At 41.4% G+C, this 26610-nt stretch overlaps 1 protein-coding gene across 4 annotated transcripts in view; it reads right to left on the minus strand.

The window, feature by feature from the left end:
* Nucleotides 1-852: 852 nt before the first annotated feature.
* Nucleotides 853-26610, minus strand: part of TAOK3 (TAO kinase 3) — a 188760-nt gene continuing 163002 nt past the window's right edge. For 3 of the 4 annotated variants that reach the window (XM_065889939.1, XM_065889938.1, XM_065889941.1), the window contains 7 exons: nucleotides 25114-25350; nucleotides 23283-23411; nucleotides 19458-19661; nucleotides 11332-11571; nucleotides 9359-9571; nucleotides 2999-3181; nucleotides 1813-1998 (listed from right to left, as the gene is read on the minus strand). In XM_065889939.1, the coding sequence (XP_065746011.1) occupies nucleotides 1837-1998; nucleotides 2999-3181; nucleotides 9359-9571; nucleotides 11332-11571; nucleotides 19458-19661; nucleotides 23283-23411; nucleotides 25114-25350 (1368 nt within the window). In that variant the 3' untranslated portion in view covers nucleotides 1813-1836. Of the gene's footprint in view, nucleotides 899-1812; nucleotides 1999-2998; nucleotides 3182-9358; nucleotides 9572-11331; nucleotides 11572-19457; nucleotides 19662-23282; nucleotides 23412-25113; nucleotides 25351-26610 lie in introns of those variants that run through there. The other variant, XM_065889940.1, reaches the window with a different exon arrangement.

Below are 26610 nucleotides of genomic sequence, written 5' to 3' on the forward strand. Positions count from 1 at the left end.
TGAACATGACTCCTCACATTTGTCTGTGATGACTGAATATCCTGTAGAATTCAACTGTGATCTTCAAGTCATCATGCTAGAGATCAATTTTCAATGACTAGGACTCAGAACCCTAAGAGAATGAGATCTGAGATTGTCTCGACCCCAAAACCGTTTCCTAGAAGTTACAGATTTTACTACCTCATTGTCATGTACATAAAGCTATTCTAATAAAACCTGACTATGAGGGGTGGGGGAATCTACTATTACAGTAGGATCATTTCAAAAATTTGGTTATAATGTCTTCTTCATAGCCTGCTTTTCTTTAAGGTGCCTCACTTCTCTCAGCAATACATGCTCCTAGGATTGGTGCATTGTGGGTGCACGTGTGTGTGTGCACGCGCACACATGTGCCACCTTCTATTCTTAAGGGTAAAAAGGTGCAGTTGACCACTTCAGACAGTGCAACCCCATCTTCAGCCCTGCAGAAGAACTTGGAAGATGCGGCTTTACCTGAAAATCTTGAATGGTTCTTCTTGAGGGGCCATGGAGAACAGCTTCTGGAGGGCAGCTCTCCCTCTGCATTAGGAGTTGATGAACCTAGAAGGGAAACTTCCTGCTACAATAACACAGCAAGGCAATGTGATGAACACTTTTATTTACAAATATAATTAAAAGCTCTGACAGTTATCATGCTCTTCCTTGGAACCTGAAAAATGTTTTGTTTTTTAAAGTGCATGCAAAAGAAGTAAAGCCTTTTTTTTTTCATCATTTTTTATTGTAAGAAAATACACAGTTTGAAAGTGTGAATAATGCAATATTTATGACCAAGATATGGGACTTAGGGAGGGGCAGGGAAATAAAGAAAAAAGATCAAGATGATCTGATTGAGAGACAGTGTTGAACTCCAAATACTGAATTGGAAAAGGAGGGAGGTGGGGAGGACTGGGAGGAGGGAGTAAAAAAATTTGATCAGAGAAACAGTTAAAATACAATATGAAAATAAGTAATACCTCTCCTTAAATTCCTTCTATACACAAAATACACGATTTGCCAAAGCCCAATTTGTGCTACTGGGATTCTGTGAGCTCCTTAAGTGTATTCACATCCTCTGCAACAGCAGAAAATGATTATGATACAATCAGAATATGCTCAAGACAAGTTAAACTCTTGCCAGCAGGTTCTTAAAAATCACAAGATCTCTTCACCCCACCCACCCCCCATTCCCCAAAAAAGTATTAATATGTCACCACTGATATGTACATCACAATTAGTTTCTGTAAAATGTATCAAATTTTCAATCTTTAATAAAACTTTGTTTTTTTTTTAATTCCTGATGAATAAATACCAAAAAAATAAAATAAAATAAAATAATGCAGCAGCTAGTTAAGGTGTAAGGCTGCGGATATTGTGTCTCTCTCCCCCTTGGCATTTATTATTATTATTTTTTTTTTTTTTTTGCTTTACTTTCACAGATTGGTGGTAATGAGTGATTGCTTAAAGCAATATACATCCACTTTTTTGTTGTTGTTGGTTTATTGGTTTTGTTAAAACTGTCTCCAAAGTTTTCACTGAAACATTTTGAATCACATCGATACTGTGACGTGTACTATGAATAGAAGAGATGGCCAGGTTTCAGCCAGCACTGAAAATTGACACGGGAGGGGGGAGGAAGGGGGCCCCTGATGGAGTAAGAATAAACAGGCACTAGTCCGACACGATGTCAGTAAGAGTAAGAGAGAGAGAGAGAGTGAGAGCAACGCCCGTTAAAATGGGGAATGTGGTTTTGCAGGGTCTGAATTTTTTGTTTTCTTTCTTTCTTATTTTTTTTTCTGTAAATGGCAAAAAAATTTAATCTCATCTATAGTCCTCCTTAGGAAAATCTAATGTAACCAAATTCCCAAATCCCATTCTGAGGCTCTCCATGTCAAAAGTTTCAATCTCTCGCTCTTGCCTTTCCAATAGGTACTTTATTCTCTCGCTGCGTTCCTTCTGAAGGGCAGCCAGCTCTTCTTCAATCTGAAATAAGCACAATGAACAGTTCTTAATGGAAAGGAGTTCCCAACAGGCATATATATATACACATAACATGCACACAGATGACACACGCAGGAACTAAGAGTAAACTAGTCTGGGGCAGGCTGGGAGAGTCCTGTGATAAATGTTGTGTGTCTAATCCATCACATTTAAAACTTTCTCACAAGAATAAAAATGTTTGGGGCCACCTGGGGCCAGCACTGCCATTCTAGCAAGCCAAGCAGCTGGGCCGATCTAGGTCACTGTCCTGTCTCAGCAGGAGATGGCTCGGGAGAAGCTAAAAGACACTCAAGCACAATTAAGCTGTGCTGCTTTCCCAGAGAGAGCCCAAAGCCCCCTGGGTCATTAGCAATTTAGTTCTAGAGCAGGAAAATAGTCTCTCACGTTGATCTCTGGGAACTACCAGAAGAAAGCACGAATAACTGGTTAAGCAAATACATGCTTAACAGCTCTGAGATGCTTTATGACATCTTTTCTACTTCATATTCCTCAGCAATATCTAAGGCAATGAATATTTCAATTCTGATAACATTTATTATGTATGGCAATATCAGCCTCTCTTCATTTTAATTTTTTTTAAAGAGCCCTGCTGGTGATTTCTTTTGGTTTAGAAATAGCTGAGAATAAAAACCAAATCTGTATTTGGCCTCACGACATTTAGGGGCCACGCTATCAACTCACAGTACCTTTCATACGTCAGATCAACTACCCAGTAACCCGTGAAGGTGGAAGGTTCCCGAGCAGAGTAATATAATAGAGAGAACTTAGGCTGTGGGATCAGATTTATGCAAGTAACTTAATTAAGCCATTTGAGCCTCAGTGTCCTGTCTGTGGAATGGGGACTATGCCTACCTCTCAGGGCACTAGGAGTATCAAAGCAGGTATGAGTGGAACAGCGCCTTTGTTAAATCGCCCGGTACACAGGCAGAGCCACGCCCGTCCTCTACCCAGTGGTACAGGACCCTTGACAACACGCTCATACCTTCTGCTCAAGATGTGCTCTGCGCAGAGACACCCTCTGCTCTAGCTTCTGGAGCTCACGTTCATGCTGTGCCTCTGTCTGCATCTTGATTTTGCTCTGGTAGGCATTGAGCAGCTCCATTTCTTGCTGGAGCTGTAGCCTCAAGGCCTGGCATTCTGCTTCTTGAGCCTCATCTAGCCGTAACTGCGGGTACAGAAGACATACACTGTGATTCGCTCCTACCTTACAGAACTTGGTGACTACTGGAAGATGCTTCCTTGTTTGGGCTGAAACAGGTCTCTCAGAAAAACAGATGCCCGGTGGGGGGTACTTTCAGAGTTAGGAATCAAAAATAGTACATTCTGCCCAATGGGCTACAAAGTTCTAAAAACACTTCCTTTTCTTAAAACATTCTTAAGAAAACAAAAACATTCTTAAGGAAAACTGGTTTTCTTAAAACCACACTAGCAGGAGTCAGGAAGGCTCCACACTCCAGTAATTAAGCCTGTGGGCTTTGGAGGCAAACTCCTGAGCTGGAATTCCAGCCCCACCATTCACTTAGGTGTGTTACCTCGGCAAGTTAATTAACATCTCCAAGTCTCATTTTCTTCATCTCAAGAAAATAACAATAATAGTTCCTATTGTCTAAGACTGGTATGAGAATTAAATGAAAGAATTCATATAAAATCCCAGGCATAGTTCTTGATGTATACCAAAGGGTCAGTAAATAGCCGGTGTTATCACTATTTTGACTAACCATTTCCATATTTACGTATCTTTAACCCCCAAACCATTAAACATTTAGATATCCTTAGCGCTAAAAAAAATGAGTCCAATCTCCATAACATTTGAGGAATACCACAGTACCATTACGCTCCTAGCAAGTAAAGTTGGTCCCTATAACATTGGCTTTACTTTATCCTTATGGCCAGCCATCTAAAACTCAAGTGGTTCAAAATTTCTTCCCCACAGAAGGTAGCCTTGATAATCTTACGGGGTGTATTCTGGTTTGAAACAGTGAAATCCAGATAAAGTTTTTCCCTTGCTCCCTGTAGCACCTGTACTTTGTATTACACACCAGGATACTGATCCTGTGTGGGGAATGGACCAAGCCAGCCAGCAGAAATGCCAGCCTTTCAATGAGCACAGCTGAAGATTTAGGGCCATTAGCAGGACTGTGTTCAGGGATGAAGACCCTCCTGTCCCACCAGACTTGGTTTGGTCTAGATTTAGCAGGCCCTCAGTTCAGCTGGGAACTATGAGATTAGAACCCTTGAATTAGTCTGTCTACCCTGAGTATATCCGCATGTTTCCATTGAGACCACTTTGCCAAGATACCTATTCTCCACCTTAGGCTGCCTTCCCTCTTCTGTACAATTTGTGACAATAACATTTCTTAATATCTCGATAGTTATGACTTTTTGAAATGTTATTAGAATAGTTTTAGAAAGTTATTTGCATAGTGTCTTCTTTAGTGCTTTGGAGAAATATACTATGTCAAATGAACACAAAATAAATAATGGAATCGTATTTCCAAGGTACTTTCTAATAATTAGCCCTAACCAGCTTTCACTAAAATCCACTAGAGAGGATGCTGCTCTTCTCATTTCCCAATGAGAGGTGAAGGGAGAAGAGACACTAGACACAACGAACAGCCAGTCTGCAGCTGCAACAGCTTCACAGATAAATGCCAAAGGGATTACTGGCTCCCAAGGAGATTGCTATCGATTCCCTCTTGATATGGGAGGTTTCTTACCAATAAAGGGAATGAAAGTCTATTCTTTTCTACTTGGCTTGGTTAATTGTTATGAGCCCTGGCCAAGTAGGTGAGAGGCTCATTCTACAGGCAATTTAGACCACTGAAAACACCCCCATCTTCTCTTATTTCTGGCATTCTATTATTAATGTCAGTAACTGTGTTATTCTGTACCAGCTCTGACTCTAAAGAAGTGCCAGTCTAGAAATCAGGGGATATTCCAGTATTTGGTATTCATCACCCCCCAAAGTTGCACATACCAAATCCATTAAAAAGTTTTATAAAAGTATAGGTAAATATCGTGTCTGTTCCCTCTATTGGATTAAACTCAAGAAAAGGATGTGACAGAAGCAGCATAATGTAGTAGTGGCCAGGCATATAGGCTTACAGGGTCTCCCCAAACAGGGTTCAAATTGTAGGTCCACCACTAGCTACGTACCACTAAGTGACCCTCTAAGTCAAGAGTTGGTACACCATGGACCAAGAGTCAAATCTGGCTTGCTGCCTATTTTTGTAAATGAAGTTTTCCTGGAACACAGACATGCTCATTCATTTATATATTATCTATGACTGCTTTTGTACTACAATAGCTGAGTTGAGTAGTTGTGACAGAGACTCTGTTGGTCCACAAAGCCTAAAATATTTACCACCTGCCCCTTTACAGAAAAAGTTTGCCAACCCTTGCCCTAAGCAAGTGACTTGACTTCAATAAACCTCAGTTTCCTCACAGGTAAATTAGGGTTAAAAAAGTAACTACTTCAGGGCTTCCCTGGTGGCGCAGTGGTTGAGAGTCCGCCTGCCGATGCAGGGGACACGGGTTCGTGCCCCGGTCCGGGAAGATCCCACATGCCGCGGAGTGGCTGGGCCTGTGAGCCATGGCCGCTGAGCCTGTGCGTCCGGAGCCTGTGCTCCGCAACGGGAGAGTCCACAACAGTGAGAGGCCCGCATACCGCAAAAAAAAAAAAAAAAAAAAAAAAAAGTAACTACTTCAAAGGTCAAAGGGATTTCACAAAAATGAAATAACACATAAAATTCAACAGTGCCTGGCACGTGGTAAGCGGGCAGTAAAGGACTGCCGTAATTATCATCTGTACTTTTATCTCCTCCCTGCCTCAGAAGGAAGGGTTATTTCTTTCCTTTCATTCAAGAGCAATCATGAACCTATACTCCTGATCCTGTTCTCTCGCATCTTATATAACATTCATTGAGCACCTGTTGTATGCCGGGCATTGTAGCAGATGCTGAGAATACAAACATGAACAAAACCAAAATCCCATCAACCTTTATGTCCCTACCAACTCTCTCCCCTTCTCCTTACCTTTAAGCCCTGTCTGCACTCCTCATTCTGTTCCTACACCTCCCCTTCTATTGCTCACAGGAGGGTCACTGATAACCACCCTGGAGGGGTCCTTATCTTGCCTGTCCTCCCAGCGACATCTGATATTGTGGACTGCCCCTTCCTTCCAGAACTCTCTAGTTTTCTGAGACACCACACCCTTTCGGTTTTTCCCTCCCTCTCCTCCTTTCCAGCTACTCCCTACCTTATTGGGCCATTACATGTGGGTGTTCCTCAGGACTTTGTCATGGGCGCTCTTCTCCCTCTAACTGCCCTTCCTAAGGAATCTCATCTATTCCAAAGGCTTCAATTACCATGTTTATGCAAATGACTCCCGCATCTACACCTCTATTTCAGCCTTCTCTTCTGAGGTCCAGGCTAGCTTATCCACTCTACACGAGGTATCTGCATCTGGATATTTCCCAGCCTCAAGCTCAACATGGTTAATATTAACTAACCATATTTCCCTTCCCACTTTCCCAATCTCCAATTCCTTTTTTACCATATAGATAAATGGCACCATCTACCATTTTGCTCAAACTAGAGACTGGGAGTCATCCTCACCATCTCATTCTCCCGTTCAGTCTGTTACTAAATGCTCCTAGTTCCACCTCCTGCCTAGCTCTCAAACTGAGTCACTTTCTGCTTCATCCTGACTGTCCCCTCTCGAGTCTGGCCACCACTCCCTCACACCCAGGTAAAGGCAGCAACCTTATAAATGATGGCCTTACACCCACGCTTGTCATCTCCCAGGCCATTCTCCACGTGTCTCCAGAGTGATCATTCATAAATGCAAATTTGATGTCAGTCTCCTCCTTAATACTCTTCAATGGCTTCTCACTGCCTTTAGGATAAAGATCAAAATTCTTAAGAAGGCTTACAAGCCCCTGTATGATCTTGTCCCCGTTTACCCCTCTCATCTTATTCTCATGTTAGTTTCCTCCTCATTCTCTATATTCCAAACACAATGGACTTGAGTTCTTTAAAAGTGCAATGGTCTTTCCCATCTTTACAAATGTAGTTCCTTTTGCCTAGAATGTGCTCCCTACACTGCAGCTTAAATAATCATTGTATCTGAGAGGCCTTTCCTGACTCTCCAGACCAGCCTAGCTCTCTTGGTTTACACTCAGTGGGCACACTGCCCTTGCTCTGCTGTTACACATAGACTTCTCCAACGTCTGTTTCCTCCACTCTTCTATAGATTCCATGAAGACATGATCGATGACTGTCTTATTCACCACAGTATTCCTGGGTGCCTGGGACACAGTAGAGGCACTCAATAAATACTTATTGGATAAATGAATGAATGAATGAAATACACTGGCTCCGATCCTCAGCTAAGGGCATGTTTAAGCCTTTCCCAATTAATCGAAGACCTCTTTTAACTGTCTCTTCCTCTAGCTATAGCTCTCTTTCTCCTTTTTTTCACTGACAAGAATCTGGGGAAAGCAGTCTCACTTACAGTTTCTATCTCACTTTATAATCACGTTTTCAATCTACTTAGAATGTCTTCCATTTCCACCACTCCACGGTCTGTGACAAACAATGGACAAAGCCACTGCTGGGCCCAAATGGTTTCTCTGCAACATGTGAAATCATCAACTAGAAACTTTTGTTCTGGCTTCTGTGACATACTCTCTTTTGAGGCTCTGACCCCTGGCTATTCATCTTCTTTGGTCCACCTTCTACTCAGCCCTCAAATGTTGATGCCCACAACTCTGTCCTGAGTCCTCTTCCTCTTTAATACTATCTCCTATCCGTAGGAGATCTCAGATATTCCGAATAGCTACAACTGCCCCCATGTAACAATGACTAACTTTTTGATGTTAATCCTGACACCTTGTTGAACTACAGATTTCCATCTCTGTACCTCTCTACCTAGATACCCACAGAGCTCAGATAATGAGTCAAGTATCTTCTAGACATCCATCCAAACTCACCCCTCCTTCCATTTTTCTGTCTTGGTAAAATCATGACCTGTTCCACTGTTATCAAACCTACCTCTCAAATTGGTCCCTAAGTTCTATCTATTCTACTCGTAAATATTTATCAAATCCTTCTCTCCCTTCTCACCACTTCCATTAGCATGTTCTCTCTTAGTTCATGCCTTCATTTTTTTTTTTTTCCTGGACTATTATAATAGCTTCCTAACAGGTCTCCTTACCTATATTTGCCACATTACTGCCAGTATCTTTCTATAGCACACATCTGATCCTGTCACTTTCCTTCTTAAAACAGGCTTTAGCAGCTCTCTATTGCTGATAGAATAATGTCCACACTCCCAGCTTTGAGGCTCTGACCCCTGACTATCCACCAGCTGCCTGTTATACTCCTGCCATATCAACTACTCATTGTTTCTCAAACGTGCCATCCTCTTTTAGGCCTTTGAGTCTTCATATATACTGTATCGTCTGCCAGGAATAACTTTTCCATTTCTGCTTGTCTGATCAACTATTACCCTTTAAGATTCATCTCCTTGTGAAATCTTCACTGAATTACCAGGCAAGCTCCCATCCCTGGCTGCCAAGACCTTTATGACGTCTCCATTTTGGGCTCCCACAATCCTCCTCCTTGAACTTTGGGCTCATATCAAAGTTCTTTCAGTCCCCAAATGTACACTATCCATCTTTTGGAAAAGTGTGTAGGCCCTTTTCCATGGAACCTGTTTGCTTCAATAAATTCCTTCATGCTTCTTGGCTCTTGCAGGGAAGCATTCCCTAGACCAGACTAGTTGTTCCTACTCCTCCTCCCATAGCCTCTGTCACCTACTACTTCAAAGCACTTTTATGTTTTATTTTTATTGCTTAATTATCTGACCTCCTTACTTGACTGACAGAAGTGTGAGGAAAGGGACCATTGCCATCTCTCTAGCTCATCACTCCATCTCTGAGCCCAGCAGAGGGCTGAGCACAGATGTTTAGTAAAAGTTTACCTAATGAATGTGTCTGTGTGTCTATTCATTTGCGCCTGACATTAGTTGTGCGATCTTTGATGAATGAGAGTATGATATTACATGCAATATCTATCACATCTTGCCCTCAAAGTCCCTATGTGCCACAGGTCTGATTTAGCATGTTATTCCTCAAGTTCCATCTTATAAGACACACTCCAGCAAGTATCCGCTCTGGCTTGGCTTTATTCAGCGTCGTCATTTCCTTCAGTTCTCTGGGCAGAAAAACACCAATATCCTAAATGTGCGCAAGAATCATCTTGGGACCAAAAGGCTGGATCTTGAATTTTCTTGATTCCCAAAGCTCTTGAAGCCGTGGCACCGAACCTAACCACTTACCGCTTGAGAGGCCATCATTTCATTTATACTCTGTTCATACTGCTCTGCCAAAATGGCAAGTTTTCTCGTCTGCTCATCTTTCAGTGTCTTTAAGATTGTTTTGTGCTCATTCTTTGGAGTAACTTCCAACTGGTGATTCTTGAGTGCTTTATACTGTTTGGTCTGTACTTTGCAAGTGTCCTGAAACTGTTTTTTAATTTGCATTTCCATGGCCTGTATAGAAAAAGTGACAAAAGGAAAATAAAGACACATTAGTAAATACAGAAAGCCTTCCATTCTCACGATACAATATAGGTGCTGAGACCAACTGTCTTTTGGTGCAGTGACCCATGTTACTAGTCAGTAATAACGAAAATAATACATGTGTCACAGACAGGTGTTAACTCTACCAATACTTTGGGTTTTGTTTGTTTGTTTATTTTAACATCTTTATTGGAGTATAATTGCTTTACAATGGTGTGTTACTTTCTGCTTTATAACAAAGTGAATCATTTATACGTATACATGTGTTCCCATATTTCTTCCCTCTTGCGTCTCCCTCCCTCCCACCCTCCCTAAAATACTTTGGTTTTATATCAAATGAACAGAAGTAGTTTTGAATTTACAAATAGATTTTTAAAAATGAATTGTTATAAGATCACAACTCTAAGAAGACTCTGGAATACTATGAAGATTAGTTTGTTAAAAGATTGCTCATTATTTCAGTGGTTTCCTGGTCAAAATCTTCAGTGTCTTCTACTGTTTGTTGCCCCTCCCCCTCCCCCTTTAACTGTTTTCCTCCACTTCCAAGTAAGAAAGGGGATGGCAATGTATGAGCCATCTCTCACTGCTCTGTGTTTCCTTGAAAAATCAATAAAGGGCAACACTGGATTATACTTTATATCATAACCCATTTCCACTACTTGCATGTAGCAATATCAAATATGCATTTTTTTTCTTTTTCTTTTTTTTGCGTCACACGGGCCTCTCACTGTTTTAGCCTCTCCCGTTGCGGAGCACAGGCTCCGGACGCGCAGGCTCAGCGGCCATGGCTCACGGGCCCAGCCGCTCCGCGGCACGTGGGATCTTCCCGGACCGGGACACAAACCCGTGTCCCCTGCATCGGCAGGCGGACTCTCAACCACTGCGCCACCAGGGAAGCCCTCAAATATGCATTTTGGCAAGGATGAGGTGGGGTTTACTATTATAAGCCCAGAAGGCATTCCATCAGGTTGCCTGATAGTCACATGTACATTTCATGAACACATGGAGGGGTTTTGATGACAAGGATCACTAATTAGGTTAGAATCTGGCTAGAGAGGAAGAAGGCCAGTGCGGTTGAAGTTGGCCTTATATCTTTGTCAACATTGACAGTGACTCCCTTGACAAATAGCAATGGCTTATTCCATATAGCTTGTTAACTAGCAGTCAGCTAAAATTCTCTGGAGGAGTGCAGGCCAAAGGAGTTCCGTATTTCTAGTGCAGGGATAATAAATGTCTGGCATATCACTCCCAATTCCCATGCCCAGGACAGATGTCACTAATAAATCATACTTTCCCTTACTAAGTGTGGATGTGGCTTTAGAGTCTTTCTCAATAGAATAGCACTCAAGGTAGCTACAGCCAATTCTGACTGGCATGACTGATACAATTTATCTGCTACATTCCTGTCAGGTAACTTCCTCATTTCCTGGGATTAGAACCATGGACTGCTATTAGTCCATGTCTTATAATTTTAGAGAGGGAAGGTCATGAAGGGGTCAGAGAAATTGCATAGATACAAAGAAGAAATGGAGAGATCATATTGCCCTGCAACATCTCTTTAGGAGTCTGTTATACCCAGACTCTGGAGATTCTGATTCAGTAGCTGTGGGGTCCTGAAATTTGTAATTTTACGAAGTTTCCCAGGTGACTCTTGACAGTCATCCAGGTGTAGGAACCACTGATCCAACCTGGCTGTGTCCTGGAGCATAAATTGGGAAATTTCCTCTCACCTTTAAGTTTTTTGGCTGTTGCCGAAGTTCCATGACATGCTTTCTGTGCAGTTCCCTTTCTCGCCTCTTATTGTACTCCAGCTGGTTTTCCAGTTCAGTCTGGTGCTGTAGCCGGATCAGATCCATGCGGAGTTTCTGTAATGTGTGCAGCTGCCTGTACTCGAGCTCTCGGGTGGACTCGTCGTGCCGGATCAGCATGGCATGCTCCATCTCCTTCTGTGTCCTCTTTTTATTTAGTTCCTGCATTCAGGAAGAAAAGATACACGGAGAGAGATGAATGGAGACAAACTGGAGGGAAGGCACCACTCGGTGAGGGAAGGCAAGGAATGGCACTATTAACTGTCTCTTAATTAAGCCCGTTAGTGTTTGGCAGCATGACTTAATGAGACTAGATGAACAATCCCTGGAGACAGAGGTTCTGTATGTGGATCCATCACTTTCAAGTGGGGAACTTCACAGCCACCACAACTACTTTACCCGTAAAATGGGATTACTGTTATTCTACCTGACCCCTTCTTACCTCACAGGGCTGTTGTGAATCTTAATTGGGTGATGTGTTATGCATGGGTCTAAATAAGAATTTCTTTAGTTAGGCCAGCGGTTCTCAATCCTGGCTGGTTGCCCATTAAAATCATGTGAGGAAGCTTTTAAAACGTAAGATGCCTAAGTCCTATAACCTGAAATTCTGATAACTGTCTGGAATGGGACCCTGATGTCAATAGTTTTAAGAGTTCTCTAGCTGGATCTAAATATGCAGTCAGAGTTGAGAATCGCTGGATTAAACTGATAATGTCTGCAGTGTTCCTAGTTTTCTGGGAAACACCCTGTTTTTGCATGTATCAGAAGTAGGCCAACTATCTATTTTTCAGAATCTCAGAGGTCAGGGCTCACTGGGAAAAAGCAGATGAGATCTCTCCCCTTTCATCTTTTCCATTACCATCTGTTTGGTCATTTCTAGATCTAATCATTCTGTTCCTCCCAGTTTTACTCATGTCTTTCTCTCTCTTTTGTCGAAGGGGGAAAGAAAGGAAACCAGAAAAAAAAAAAGAGGGAGGAAGTTGGGTGAAGTTTTTTCATTCCCCAGTTCAAGAATATTTCCTAAATGGCACTATATCAAAGATCTGAACCATGCGTGCTCTGGGTACATAAAAATATTTACTAAGCCATCACTCGGTGCTCAACTTGCTAACATTCTGTTTAACAGGGAACTGTAATAGACATTTATTGAAGTATATCCTCAGCTCACAGCAAACTGAATCAATCTATCTTCTCTCCTGGGAATTTGGATTCAGGGACAGTTAATCTCCATGTGGCTAGAATTGAGGGGCACAAAAAAACGACATATGTGGTAGCCACCCGTTGCTATGAGGGCTGAGGATTAGAGAAAGCTGGGCTTCAGAGCAAGAAGAACGAAAAAGAAAGAAGTGCAGGGAATATACTGATGCCCAAGTTCCTGACTGGTTCTAAGCTCTCCTTGTAGGTCCAGCTGTATGACTGCTACTGGGTTTTATGAAACATTCCTATATCTCTGTAGCAAACCCCCTGGTTTTGGTTTAAGCCAGCTCAAATAAATTTTAGTAACACGCAAACAAAAGAAGCTTGATTAATACAGGGAAATAAGTTTTATGTGTAAAATTTTTTTTAAAAAGTGCAAGGTTGGAAGTGATAAGTGATATTAAAAGAGGTGAAGATTTTATGCTGTAAGATTTCCGAAAAGGGTGTTATTACTACTAGTTAAGAAGGGCAAGGAAAGCAGAAAGCCCTTGAGCTGAACTTTAAATCAGAACAATAGGGTGCCTCTCTTTTCCAATGGCATCTGCTATGGGAGAAAATGCAAGATCATTTTCATAGAGATATCAATAACATTTGTGTACTGGCATGGTTGAGAATATCTTGCGTATTTGAGCCTTCCAGCCATTTGAAGAGAAGTCCTTTAAACAGCACAGCATCTGTTACTGGAGCAAAGTTGTTAATCATTCATTTATTTATTCATTCAACAAACATTTGTTGAATACTTCCTATGTGTCAGGCACTGTTTTAAGCACTAAGAATGGGGCAGTGAACAAGTACATCCCCACCAAGGGCTTATTTTCTTTTTTTTTTATAAATTTATTTATTTATTTTTGGCTGTGTTGGGTCTTCGTTTCTGTGCGAGGGCTTTCTCCAATTGCGGCGAGTGGGGGCCACTCTTCATCGCGGTGCGCGGGCCTCTCACTGTCGCGGCCTCTCTTGTTGAGGAGCACAGGCTCCAGATGCGCAGGCTCAGTAGTTGTGGCTCACGGGCCTAGTTGCTCCGCGGCATGTGGGATCTTCCCAGACCAGGGCTCGAACCCGTGTCCCCTGCATCAGCAGGCAGATTCTCAACCACTGCGCCACCAGGGAAGCCCCAAGGGCTTATTTTCTAGTGGGGAAATATCTGAAGTATAAATGCCATTTCATTTGTTATAAGGAGTAAAAGATAACCTCCAGAGGATCTCCCCCAATCCTCTCTCACGTTTTTCTTTTCCTTCCTTACCTGGACCATCAAATGTCTTCTTTTAAAAATCACTAACCGGCCCCTAGGTGGCACCAAAGGATGGTGAGCTCTTCTCAGAGACTAAAACCAAGGAAAGCCCTTTCAATGGCTGAAGATTCTGTTCCTAGATCACTCTATCATTTTCAATCTCTGAGGACCAGGAGTCCCAATATTGGGCATTTATACATTCCACACATTTTCCTAAATGGAGAATTTCACACTGAGTCTGAGCTGTCCAAAGCCCAGAAACTCACGGCGGGTTAAAAACATATAAAGCAAACAACACTTTCAGAAGAAAATGAATGCTTCTCTTTGTGTTTAATGGAATGCTTCAGGATGTTGACCAAAGAATACCTGCATCAGAATTACCTGGAAGAAACCAGAGTTCATAACATGCCATCCAGGTAATTATGATATATACTAAAGTTTGAGAATCAATGGAAAAATAATTCAGGGTGTGAGTCAGTTTCAGCTTTTCCGCTGACTCATTATGTATGGCATTGGGCAAGACTTTAAATCTACATTTTAGTTTCCTCAGGTGTAAAGTGAAGATAATATCAGTAGTACCCATTGTGAACTACCATTCTTGTGAAGATGAAAGAAAAGACCATAAGAAAATGCTTCGGGATATATAAATGTCATTATTATTTTTCTGTATTCAGAAGTGAATATCTGGCATATAATAACAAATCTAGATTTTATAAACTATTTAAAAAGTGACAGAAACATGATACTGAAATGGTTTTTCTATTACAACTGCAATAGAAATTACCTTTAATTAATTACCTTTAATTCATACATCTGAGCTGCTGAGATGTAAGTTGGTAAGCTGCCTATAATATTTTACACCATGGGATAAAAACATTATTCAGCTTATTAAGAGCCCATTGCTGGGGCTTCCCTGGTGGCGCAGTGGTTGAGAATCTGCCTGCCAATGCAGGGGACACGGGTTCGAGCCCTGGTCTGGGAAGATCCCACATGCCGCAGAGCAACTAGGCCCGTGAGCCACGACTACTGAGCCTGCGCGTCTGGAGCCTGTGCTCCGCAACAAGAGAGGCTGCGATAGTGAGAGGCCCGCCGCACCAAGAGGAAGAGTGGCCCCCACTTGCCGCAACTAGAGTAAGCCCTCGCATAGAAACGAAGACCCAACACAGCCAAAAATAAATAAATAATTAATTAAGACCACATATTAAAAAAATAAATAAATAAAATCTTTAAAAAAAAAAAAAGAGCCCATTGCTGTACCTACATAATAATGTGTAATGTGCTTTCAATTTTTAAGGTGATTTCATATATCTTGTTCAATCCTAGTTGCAACGCTATGCAGTGGTTAAGAATTGTTAGGATTTACCCCTTTTATATATGATAGTAAGGCATTTGAGAGGCTAACAAAAGATCATATAATTTCTATAAAGTAGAACTGAGGCTAAAACTCAGGTTTTTGGATTTTCAATGTTTTCCACTAAAAATGTTCAAATGAATGGCTTATGTTTTCCTGTTTTATGCTTTTTCAGTCTGGAATACTATATTCTGAAGAAAATTCTTCTGCTCTATCTGGACACCATGCAATGGTTGCTTCATCTGTCAAAATGACACAATATACAGTAGAGCCACATCATATGTACTTCTAGCTTATACACATTCAATAAAATGAGTTGAGCAAAAACACAAAAACAAATTTCATGGTACAGGTGATTCTGCCCACCAGTGCATTCCATGTACATACGCCTTGGAGGGAGCGTGAGATGAGAGGCACGTGGCTCACGTTCCCCTGCCCACATCACATACAGTGAGCATCTCGCCAGGCTGGGTGTGAGCTTAGGGTTGAAACATACATACAACATACGGCCATGGTCATACACCATGGCCAAGAAACACATTTCCATACACATCATTTGAACCTACCTCCTGCATAAGATGTGGAACCAGGGTGTATTCCCTAATAAACCCTTCCCAACCACGATCCAAGCATTCTATTTAAGTTTCAATGGAAGCACTATTGACTTCTTTAAAAGCAAGTGATCTGACTCAAATCAAAATGTTTGTGTTCATGCCCACCAACACTGAGTAAGAACTAGAATTCAAAATTTAAGTGGAGATGTTGTTAGCATATGACATTTAATACTTTCTTAGCTTCAGGTCTTAGTTGTGTAACTGGTTAGAAAATAGTGAGCATCTGTGTATAGTGATGATGGAAGAAGAGGCTCAACTCAGCCTATGGTGATCCTTTTAAATGTTTTCATTAACAAAAAGGACTGGTAATACTCAGTTTTGGCAAAGGCAGAGGAAAATAGGTAGTCTTTGCTGGTGGGAGTTATAAACCCTTAGAGGGCAATTTGGCAATATCTATTAAAAATTTAGGTATATACACTCTGACCCAGAAATTCTACTCCTGAGAATACTATATCCTACAAAGTACTTGCATACATGTAAAAAGATGTATACAAAGATGTTCTCTGTAGCATTGTTAGTAATACTGCATAACTTCAACAAAATATCCAACAAGAAGTACCTCATTAAATAAATTATTCTATAGCCATACCCCCCCCACCCAAATACTATTGATGGTTAAAAAGAATGAGGCAGAGTTATATGTCCTAGATAGTAAATGAAAAAAATACAAAAGAAGGGAGTTATGAAACAGTATAGTGGACATTTTTGTAGGTTCAGTATCCATTTCCCCTTCTGTTGTTAACACGCTCCTCTTTTTGCTTGAGAAGCTACTCCACCCTATCTGGAATCAGAGACACTATTGAGTAAGGGAATAAGCACATTACCTAATCACGTTCTATCTCTCCTAGGAATTTGAGTCTTAAGCAGAAATGATACAAAGATGAAACACGGCTGGAGGAGGTACATCCAAATGGCAAGGTCTTGAGGAATGTCCATTAGCTCTTGCCCTCTAGGTCACGGAAGTTGCTTTCCCAGCTTGATTCTTCATCTTTTCCAGCTATGGGTCTTCAGCCCATATCCTTCCAATAAATTCCTTTGCATGCTACGTCAGCCAGAGTTTGTTTCTATTGCTTGCAAATCAAATAAACCCACTGGTACTAATGTAATCTTATTTTTGTAAAGTTAAAGTTATATATAATATATAAGCTGTATGTGTGTATACATGCATACCTGAAAAAAATCTGGAAATATATCTGCCAAATTAATGGTGACTGTCTCAGGGTAGAAAGTGGGTGGGATGGGATTATCAAGCACTTTTCACTACTCAGTATTTTTCTATATTTGTCTTTTTTCAATGTTCTTTTATTACTTTTGTAAATAGAAGAAAAATACCTTTGAACATTTTCACTGAGGCAGCTCTGGAATAAGACTAAACAAAGAAAAAAATCCAGACTCTTAAGAAATAAACCTTGGTATAGTTAGTTATTCTTCACTCCATTGGTTAGAACCTGATACTTACGAAGTTATGAATGTGGTTTCTATCATTTTTGGGAATAATTATCTTCTATAGCTTTTATTGGCACTAATTGCCCCCTTAGCTTCGGACTTCTTCCAAATACATGACACTAGAATAAAAATAATAATTGCCAGACGAAAAAGAATCCCAAATACCTTGTTTCCAACTTGCTATTGGACTTTCTGATTTGGACTTTTTAGCCTTCTAACAAACTCAACTTGTGTCGTACTGAATTAATCAGTTTCTTATCAATACCTCTCTCTAAGCTTCTCTGTTTCTGCTCAAATCTACATTTCCCCAAGTCTTAAACCCTAGAAATAACTTTAATTCTACCCTCATCTTTTCTCTCATATCCTATTGTATGCCAAGTCCTGTTTATTTTATACTTCAAATGTTTAAAACCCATCTCTCTTTTGCCAGCTACCACCATTATCTTTGTCTATACCCTATTCCTACCACCTGATCTCTTTGTTTCTAGTTTCTTCCCTCTAACTGATGTTTCTCAACCTGTTTTTCCCCTATTACTGTCCCCATCAGGAGCCTTTTTAGACTTCCCCCTTTCCAGATCATCCTCACCTCTGAAATGTTAACACCACAGATACACTGTATAGCTTTTCATGTACTACGGCCCTTCAGAGGGGCACAAGACATTGTAATACCTAAGACTCCCTCCCCCACAAGAACCCATTTTTAACGGACCCCCTGGGGGGGCAATATTGCCCCCATTGACAATGCACGCTCTAAAAATCAATCTGTGCATCACCACCAAACTGCGCTAATCTCTGTAAAGTAGAATTTTAGCCATATCACTCGCTGCCTGGCTTGAAAATGTTTAGTTTCTTTCTCTTCCAATAAGATGAGATAACACAGATAGAGCCTGAGCCTGGCCCATGATTACATGTGTTCAATAAATTTTAGTTTGCTCCACCCTTTTTTCCTCCTATTTGAATACTGCTCTCCAAAAAGCTTACACCAATTCACATTCCCATTAAATGTGCCTGAAGGGCTTGTTTCCCTCATGCAGGCTAACACTTGATATTTATCCAACTTTGATGTTTCTACCAATGTGCTAGCTCATTTGAGGGCTTCTCGGATTACTCCAGGTCACAATGATTTCCTACTGAACTTTGCATCTGCAACCGATTCACATTCTGTATTCCTCATCTCAGTGAATAACATCATATTCGTCCAATTTCCCAAATTAGAAACTCTGAATTCATTTTTGACTCCTCCTTCTTCTGAAATTCTCACAGCATTTGGTTTGAATTACTGTCAGTTCTGCTTCAGAAATGTCAGTCAGATCTAATCTCTATCCTCACTGCTTCTTCCAGGTGGAACTAGAGAAAGGGCATCCCTAACTGACCTCAGTGTACTTTACTTCTCACCACTCTAGGCTACCCTCACACTGAGGCAACAATTCTTCAAAATAAAGAACTCTCATTGTCATTCCTCTGCTTAAAACCCTCTCACACCCATGCAACTGCCTTCAGGCAGAAATCTAAAAGTCTTGCCTTAAGAATCAAGGCTCTCTATCCTGCTTCCCACTACTCCTGTTCTGACACTCCACTCCACACTCCCAGAACACTCAACTCCCCATCAATCACGGAATCCTCCAAGCCCTTTCATGACTATATGCCTGTGAGAGTTTATTTATATCTATTACTAAACCTAATACATTACATTGTAATTAGTCTGTTACATGTCTGTTTCCCCTCTTAGACTTTGGGCTACTTGAAGGCAGGGAGGATGGCTTCTCAATAGCCCTGGCATCTCTAGCACAGTGCCTGGCACAAAGAAGGCACTCGTAAGTGCTGGATGACGGAATGAATTAACATAACTGTAGAGCACCATTATGTTATTTAAGTGTTTCATGGAGAGTCACAAAAACGCAAGTCTTTGACAAATAGGCTAAAAGCAAAAATTCTCTATTCTACTTCTTTTGATTCTCCACCGCATGTTCGAGAAAATTCTATTACATTTACTTGGAAAAGGTTGATTCCTTGTTCTATAAATGGGCTTTCTCTTATCAGTGGTAAATTCATTCCCTGGCACTTTTGTGTACCCACTTTGTGTCTGGCACAGACTGCACTGATGCCTGTACAGGTTAAGGATATAGGAACGGACAAGACAGACACGGTCATGGTCCTCACAAAGCTTACTGCTTTTTAAGTCAGTGACAGTGGTTACGAACAAAATAAATACCTCCCGAATGTTCTGCTGCTCCACCTCATGCCGCTTGATCATTATTTTCCTCTTGAAGAAACGACAGTTTTTATCGTAGTACAGTCTCTGCTGAGTGAGAAGGTGGGCTTCCTCTTCAGCCTGTGTGTGCTGCAAGTTCTCTTTATGCTTGGATATCCGCTCCTGCTTTTCTTTCTTGGGTGTGCTATGGTCCTCATTCATCTCCTTTACAAAAGCAGACAAAAACAAAACCCCCCAAAACATGCCAGTCTCATCAGGCAAAAAGAAATATAATAGCTCATTGCAATGCAGATTAAATTATTTTGAAAGCAATTGAGAATGTAAGGTCAGAAAGGCTTGGTGTTGCACACACACTCCCCCCCACCTCCCTTTTTTCTTATCAATTGAGAAGGAGACTTGTTAGTTTTCATGTCTTCGGCTTCTCATGCTCAGAAATTATGAGTTCACTCATTAAATCAACACACACTTATTGAGTTCCTATCGTGCAACAGGCACTGTGCAAGGCACAAGGATACAATGGTGAGCAAAAGAATATGGTATCTGCCACCATGGGGCTTTACAGTCTAGAATCAAAAATCAATCAAAGAAGCACAGAAATGAACTGAAGATTACCGTGATAACTACCGTGCAGCTGAAGTACTTGGTTCAAAGGATGCTGAATAAAAAATATTTGATCTTGGTAAAAGCTAAGCTGAAATTTGAAAAATCTGTAGGAATTAACCAGCGAGAAAGGAGAGGGAAGAATACCCCAGGCAGAGGAAACAGCCTGAGCAAAACCCTTCGGGTGGGTTAATGGAAACATGGTACGATCAAGGAACCGACAGGAGGCCAGGGTGGGTGGTGCAGCGTGACATGAGATGAGGCTGGACAGGCAGGCAGGACCGTTACCGGACCTTACAGGCCAGGTCAAGGGCGCTGAGTTTTGGCACAGGGGAAACGCATTTTATATACGTGTGGGGGTGTCATAACGAGGCGTATTCGAAAAAGACGATTCTGGCTGCCACATGGAGAACAGGATGAAGGAGGCAAGAGCACGTCCACGGAGACAGCTAGGAAGCTATTGCAAAGGTCCAGGCGAGAGACGATCGGGGCTTAGACAGAGGAGGTGGTGACAAGATGGAGAGAAGTAGGCAGATGTCACAGACAGGAGGTAATGCTGCAAATGTCACTAGTTTGAATTTCAGGAATGAGCATTCTTTATTTGATATTAGAGGGTAAATACACCACCTGTATTTTCAAAAGGAGAAAGTTCATAATTGTTTCAGACCATATGGGTAAAGGGAAGAACGCAATAAATCAGAACAGTTAAGAAGATGTTAGTCTATGGGGAAAGTAAGAAGACCACTTTTAGAGAAAGTACAGGGCACCCTTCTTTGTTCATACTGTTCACACTCACAAGCTAGACCTATAATACTTGGTTAACTACTCAGTTGAAATCTCCTTTAATTACTAATAGCTATTTTACTTGATGTTTTGTGATATGGCCATCACACACTACTTAGATTGTTTTTGCACTTAGCCAAGAAGTCTTTGTAAATCAGCATTCAACTTTCCTGTTCCAGTGAAATCTCAAGTGAAATATTAGAATCAATGAGAGCAAGAGCTGTCTGCAGCACGGAGTAAGCTGGGATCAGCACAGGAAGGCTGGCGGACTCATCTCTCGATGCTGTGACTTCAATCCTAGGTCTGGCATTAACCACTGTGTTGCACACCCAAATTCAAATACGATCATAAAAATTCACTCCAAAATCAAGGATAAATTATTTCTGGACCATTCATCATTCTGTATTGCCCAAGCCCCTGTCATCTATCAACAGTAGGGGTAACGGATATTGTTTTGCATCCCAAGGACGATATCTTTTATATCAATATCTAAACATACATGCCATTTTCAATAGCCTGAACTAAGCTTTACTTCATAAGGAGTAATACTAGCTTTGCATAGAAAGGCTTATAAAGGCGATCTTAAATTGGCTGTAGGCTTGTTTTTCTCCATGAGCATGTTGAAGGTCTTATACATTTAGGCCTGTGGTCTCTAAAACTCATAAAACTGAGTATGGTGAACCAAAAATAGCCCTATTCCTGAGGACAGAGTGGGGACTTTTGAATGCTGTTCTGTGGGAAAACCTTCTAAAGATGGAGTTCATGCAAATCTCCAAATACCTTAGTGGTACAAATGCTCAAAATAGTGGCTGCAGCCATAAAGTATGGCCTCCAGAGCATGAGTGAACACATGGAGTTAGAAATTAGAAAATCTTCAGTTGAGAAAATTCCAAAATTTCTTATTGAAAAATCAAGGTTATCTCTGTGATCCAGCAACATCTTTCTATTATGATATAATAATCAAGGTCAAACAATAACTAAAAGAAAATGGAGAGCATGTGAACCTTCTTGGTTTGGCTATTTTTCTCTACAACCTGGTTTTCTAGACCTTACAGTGTCAGAGATTCTTTCCATTCTGGCAGTGTGGAGCAGATACAAATTTCTGTTGGTTCCAACAATTACCAGTGATTCATCTGGGCAGGGCAAAAGATCCTGAGGCTCACCCCAACCCGCTTGCTTTCACTTCCTAATTAAAAAAGAATTGGAGAGGAATCTTGCTAAGTCCCATATTGTTAACTTAGAATATGAGCTCAAATGAATGATTTCATACATTAAATCAATGTCCCATCTGAATGCTATTAAACCTTAAAACACTACTAGTCCACAAATAAGAAGTCCTAAGTTTCATGAGGAGGAAAGTCTATGGAACTGCAGGCAATTCACCTGTAAGTACTGGTAAAAGGAGAAGTAAAGAAATTTGAGCTTTAAGATCAAACTGCAATTCTTCAAGGGGACTCTCTAAGTCCACTAGAGGTCGTCAACCAAACATTCAAGAATTAGTCACTCATTTATCAAATATTCACATGTACCAGACACAGGGATACAGTCATGAGCCAAGAAAAAAAAAAAAGACATGGTCTTTTCTCTGACTGCTTACTGTCTAGTAGGGTAAAATAGCTCAAATAATCACTAAAAAAAAAATATATATATATATATTTTCCAATCATATATATATGATTGAAAATTAGTGTTGTAAAACCAGAAGCACCTGTCTTGGTCAAGGCAGTCAAGCAAAGGCTTCCCTGGGGAAGTGAAATTTAAGTTATGGTACTAATAAGCAATCCTTAGTCTTACAAGGAGGTTGAGAAGGGACTGGAAGTGGGGGTGGGGAGAGCACCCTGGTGGAGGGAAGAGTGAGAGCAAAGACGGTGGAGAAGGTCAGAGCTTGATGAGTTTGAGGAGCCAAAAGCGACCACAGTGGCAGAAGCAGCACTAAGTCAGGGGCGGGGTAAGCAGGTGGGGGGAACGTTGGCGTGAGACGAGAGTGGAGGGGAGGCAGGTAACTGACCACATATGGACTTCTAGTATTTTGATCTATCCTAAGAGCAATGGGAAGCCAATGAATATTAAAATCATGAAGTGATATGATGAGACTCATGGTTTGAAAAGACCACTGGCTGAAGTGTGGAGAACAAACCAGAAGTAGGCAAGAATACATTAGAGTTAGGCCAATGGTTTCTGAAGTGTGGTGCGTGGACCAGCGCCATCAGCATCACGTGGGAACTTGTTAGAAATGCACATTTCAAACTTCACCCCAGATCCACTGAATCAGAAAATTTAGTGGTAGGTTAGCAATCTGTTTTAATAACCACTTCAGGTGATTCTACTGGAAAGTTTGAGAATCAATGGGTTACACTATTGATCACAATGTAAGACGAAGCAATTTCAAGTTCCAGCCGTTCTAATGGCAACTTGATGACTACAAACTATCGGTATTCTTACCTCTTTTATTTTTTCCTTACAAATCTTATATTGCTTCTTCTGACTTTCTAAGAAAGTTGTCAAGTCTTTCTTCTGCTGGGCCAAGATCTGTTGCTGGAACTTCTTCTCATCTGCTGCAGCTACCTTTGCCTGATAAAATAACAAATGTAATATAGGATGAATTGTTCTTCATACAGAATTCAGCTGTCTATATTCTCGAATGCATTAAAAGAGTGCAAAAGTATTTTTGAACAAACAATGAAAACACAGATAAGTAAATGCCTGTTTTGAATCTCCTGTATCTTAAACAGACAAGAAAAAAAAATTGAAATTTTTACCAGTGAAAAATATATTCCCAATTATGGGAAAAACATGAAGGTAAACCATAAACATGTTTTATTGAACACATACAAAATACACGGTATGAAAGGTGAACTAAGGATTATAATAAAAGATTTTTATAATATTGTTGGTGGCCTAAGGGTTAAATTATAAAAATGGATAAATAACGATGACTGGCCAGTTTTTTTCCAAGGACTTAACTCTCTAATTGGTTATTTCAACTATCAGATTTTTGAATGGGGTCATCTTTAGTATAATAGGCAAAGTTAATGACATTTTGCTTCCTGAGGCATCTGCTATAATCCACAATAGTCGGATATCAGGACATTTTGGGGGCTCCTAAATGGATAGAAAACAGACCAAACAAAAGATGACCCAATCAAAAGAAAGCAACCAAATCTAAGTTTCAGGGAACCATCTAGACGAAGCACATATGTACGATGAGATACTTAGGGAACAGAGAGAGAAGTATGCTTTATGGTTCTTTCTATGGATCTTTTCACCTTTAGCTTCTATTATCAACAACTTTTCCATTATGAACAATTCTTTCCACATATTTACCAAATCAAATTCCCAGGAAAGACTCTGACTGGTTTATTTAATCAACATCGCCCCTGTTTGGGCAGAGGTTTACATGCCAGACTGCCTCATAGGTTGATGGCTGTTTGGGGGAATGCTTCTACAATTCTGATGTTTCCTTCCACGTAGAGAGAGAGAGAGAGTAATTACTGAAACACTCCTGGCACCCTGTCCCCAGCCACTCCATCCCCAGGGAGCACAAATTCACCCCTGCTTTTCCATACTATGTAAGTCTCATCGGGGGTGGGGATGGGGAAGGCGACTGGTTTAGCACTGCCAGTGCCTAGGTGGGCAAGTCTGTTTAATTTTGTTCGGTATTATTAGGCCTGTTTCCATTCAGATATAAATCACTTCTCCTATCTAATATTTATCAGTAATAAAGTGATATTTTGACTCAATCTCCATTACCTTCTTGTCTGTTTTTAAAATTAGTAGAACCTGGATGGGAAAGAGAGATGGTCCCTAGAAGACCCAAGCAGTAGCCAGATCAATTACTTGCTGCCATTGGTCAGGTGCCCATCCCTAGCCCAATCAGCTGTAGGCAGGGATTATCGCCACTAAAATGGACTATTTGTAGAGCAGTTTTCTTTTGAAGAGGACTGTGGGTGAGGCAGGCACAGTAACAGACCTGAGGGGTGCAAGTTTCCATAGGATAGAAGCATGTTGGTTCTTTTTATGTGTATCACACCCCCATCAGGGGACTGATGCTCAGAATATATCTGAATGGACAAGAATGCAATATATACTTTCAGTTACTTTCTTAACTTTTAATGACAATTTTAAGTAGCCCCATAAAACCTGGACCCCCTTCCCCAAAGCAGTACTGTCTCTCCATCCCCAAAAAGCACACCACTCCCGCCTCCAGCTCGCAGGATGCTGCGGACTGGAACAGGCTTGGCTGTGGCAGGAGGGCATGTGTGCGCATACTGACCTCCTTTTCTATGATAGCCACTTGCTTCTTGGCCAGCTTCTCCAGCTCGATGGACGAGTTGTTGGCATGTGTCTCCACCTCCTTCTGTAGCTTGAGGCGGTGCTCGTCCATCTCAGCCTTCAGCTTATTCTCCAGGGCGATCAGCTGCTTCTGGTGCTGGCGCCGCATCCGCTTATAACCTGACATCTGTTCCCGCAACTCGTTCTCCTGCTCATGCTCATGGATCTGTCGTGTAACCTGATTTGGGTTGGGGAACAGAACTCAGGTAACCAGATTCGTGGAAGAGAAACTTTCAGGCAAAGCAGAAGGACCCTCTGGCATAATTTTATTTCTCACTGTCACCATCAATTTAATTACCATTTCCTGAACACTCACATGTACCAGGCACTGAGTTGGGTACTCTTTATATTATCTCTAATCTTACAAACCATCTCATTCACTTATTCAGTCTATTCACTCATAAGGTAGGTGTTAATGCCACCGTTTTATAGATGAAGAAATTGAGACTTAAGGGGATTAATATATTCATTCAGCCAAAATATATTTACACTTTTTTTTTTTTTGGTGGTACGCAGGCCTCTCACTGTTGCGGCCTCTCCCGTTGTGGAGCACAGGCTCCAGACGCGCAGGCTCAGCGGCCATGGCTCACGGGCCCAGTCGCTCCGCGGCATGTGGGATCTTCCCGGACCGGGGCACGAACCCGTGTCCCCTGCATCGGCAGGCAGACTCTCAACCACTGTGCCACCAGGAAAGCCCCTTTACACATTTTTGATATATCATAATGTATATCCTGAAGGTCACATAGCTAATAAGGATTAGAGCTAGATGCAGACCCATGCTATTTCTACTACACCAGGATTTGTCAACCCTGGCACTACTGACAATAGCCAGGTAATTCTTGGTTTTGAGAGGCTATCTTGTGCATTGTACGATGTTTAGCAGCATCCCTGGCCTACCCACCAGATGCCAGTAGCACGTCCCAAGTCAAGACAATATTTAAAATGTTGGGCTTCCCTGGTGGTGCAGTGGTTGAGAATCTGCCTGCCAATGCAGGGGACACGGGTTCGAGCCCTGGTCTGGGAAGATCCCACATGCCGCGGAGCAACTAGGCCCGTGAGCCACGACTACTGAGCCTGTGCGTCTGGAGCTTGTGCTCCGCAACAAGAGGTCGCGACAGTGAGAGGCCTGCGCACCGCGATGAAGAGTGGCCCCCACTCACTGCAACTAGAGAAAGCCCTCGCATAGAAACGAAGACCCAACACAGCCAAAAATAAATAAATAAATAAATAAAAATTCTAAAAAAAAAAAATGTCTGTAGACATTGCCAAATGTCCCCTGACGGGCAAAATCCCTCTGGTTGGGAAGTGCTGCACTATAGCATATTGCTTATTTGTTTCTTTTTAAAGATCATGTCTCTAACAGTCATAGGAATCTTGAATATCCTTTAAAATAGTTTGAACAAGATTTATTTCCGATTCTTAACACGAACGGAGCGAG

Source organism: Phocoena phocoena, chromosome 13 (genome assembly GCF_963924675.1).
Source record: "Phocoena phocoena chromosome 13, mPhoPho1.1, whole genome shotgun sequence".
NCBI classification, from domain to species: Eukaryota; Metazoa; Chordata; class Mammalia; order Artiodactyla; family Phocoenidae; genus Phocoena; species Phocoena phocoena.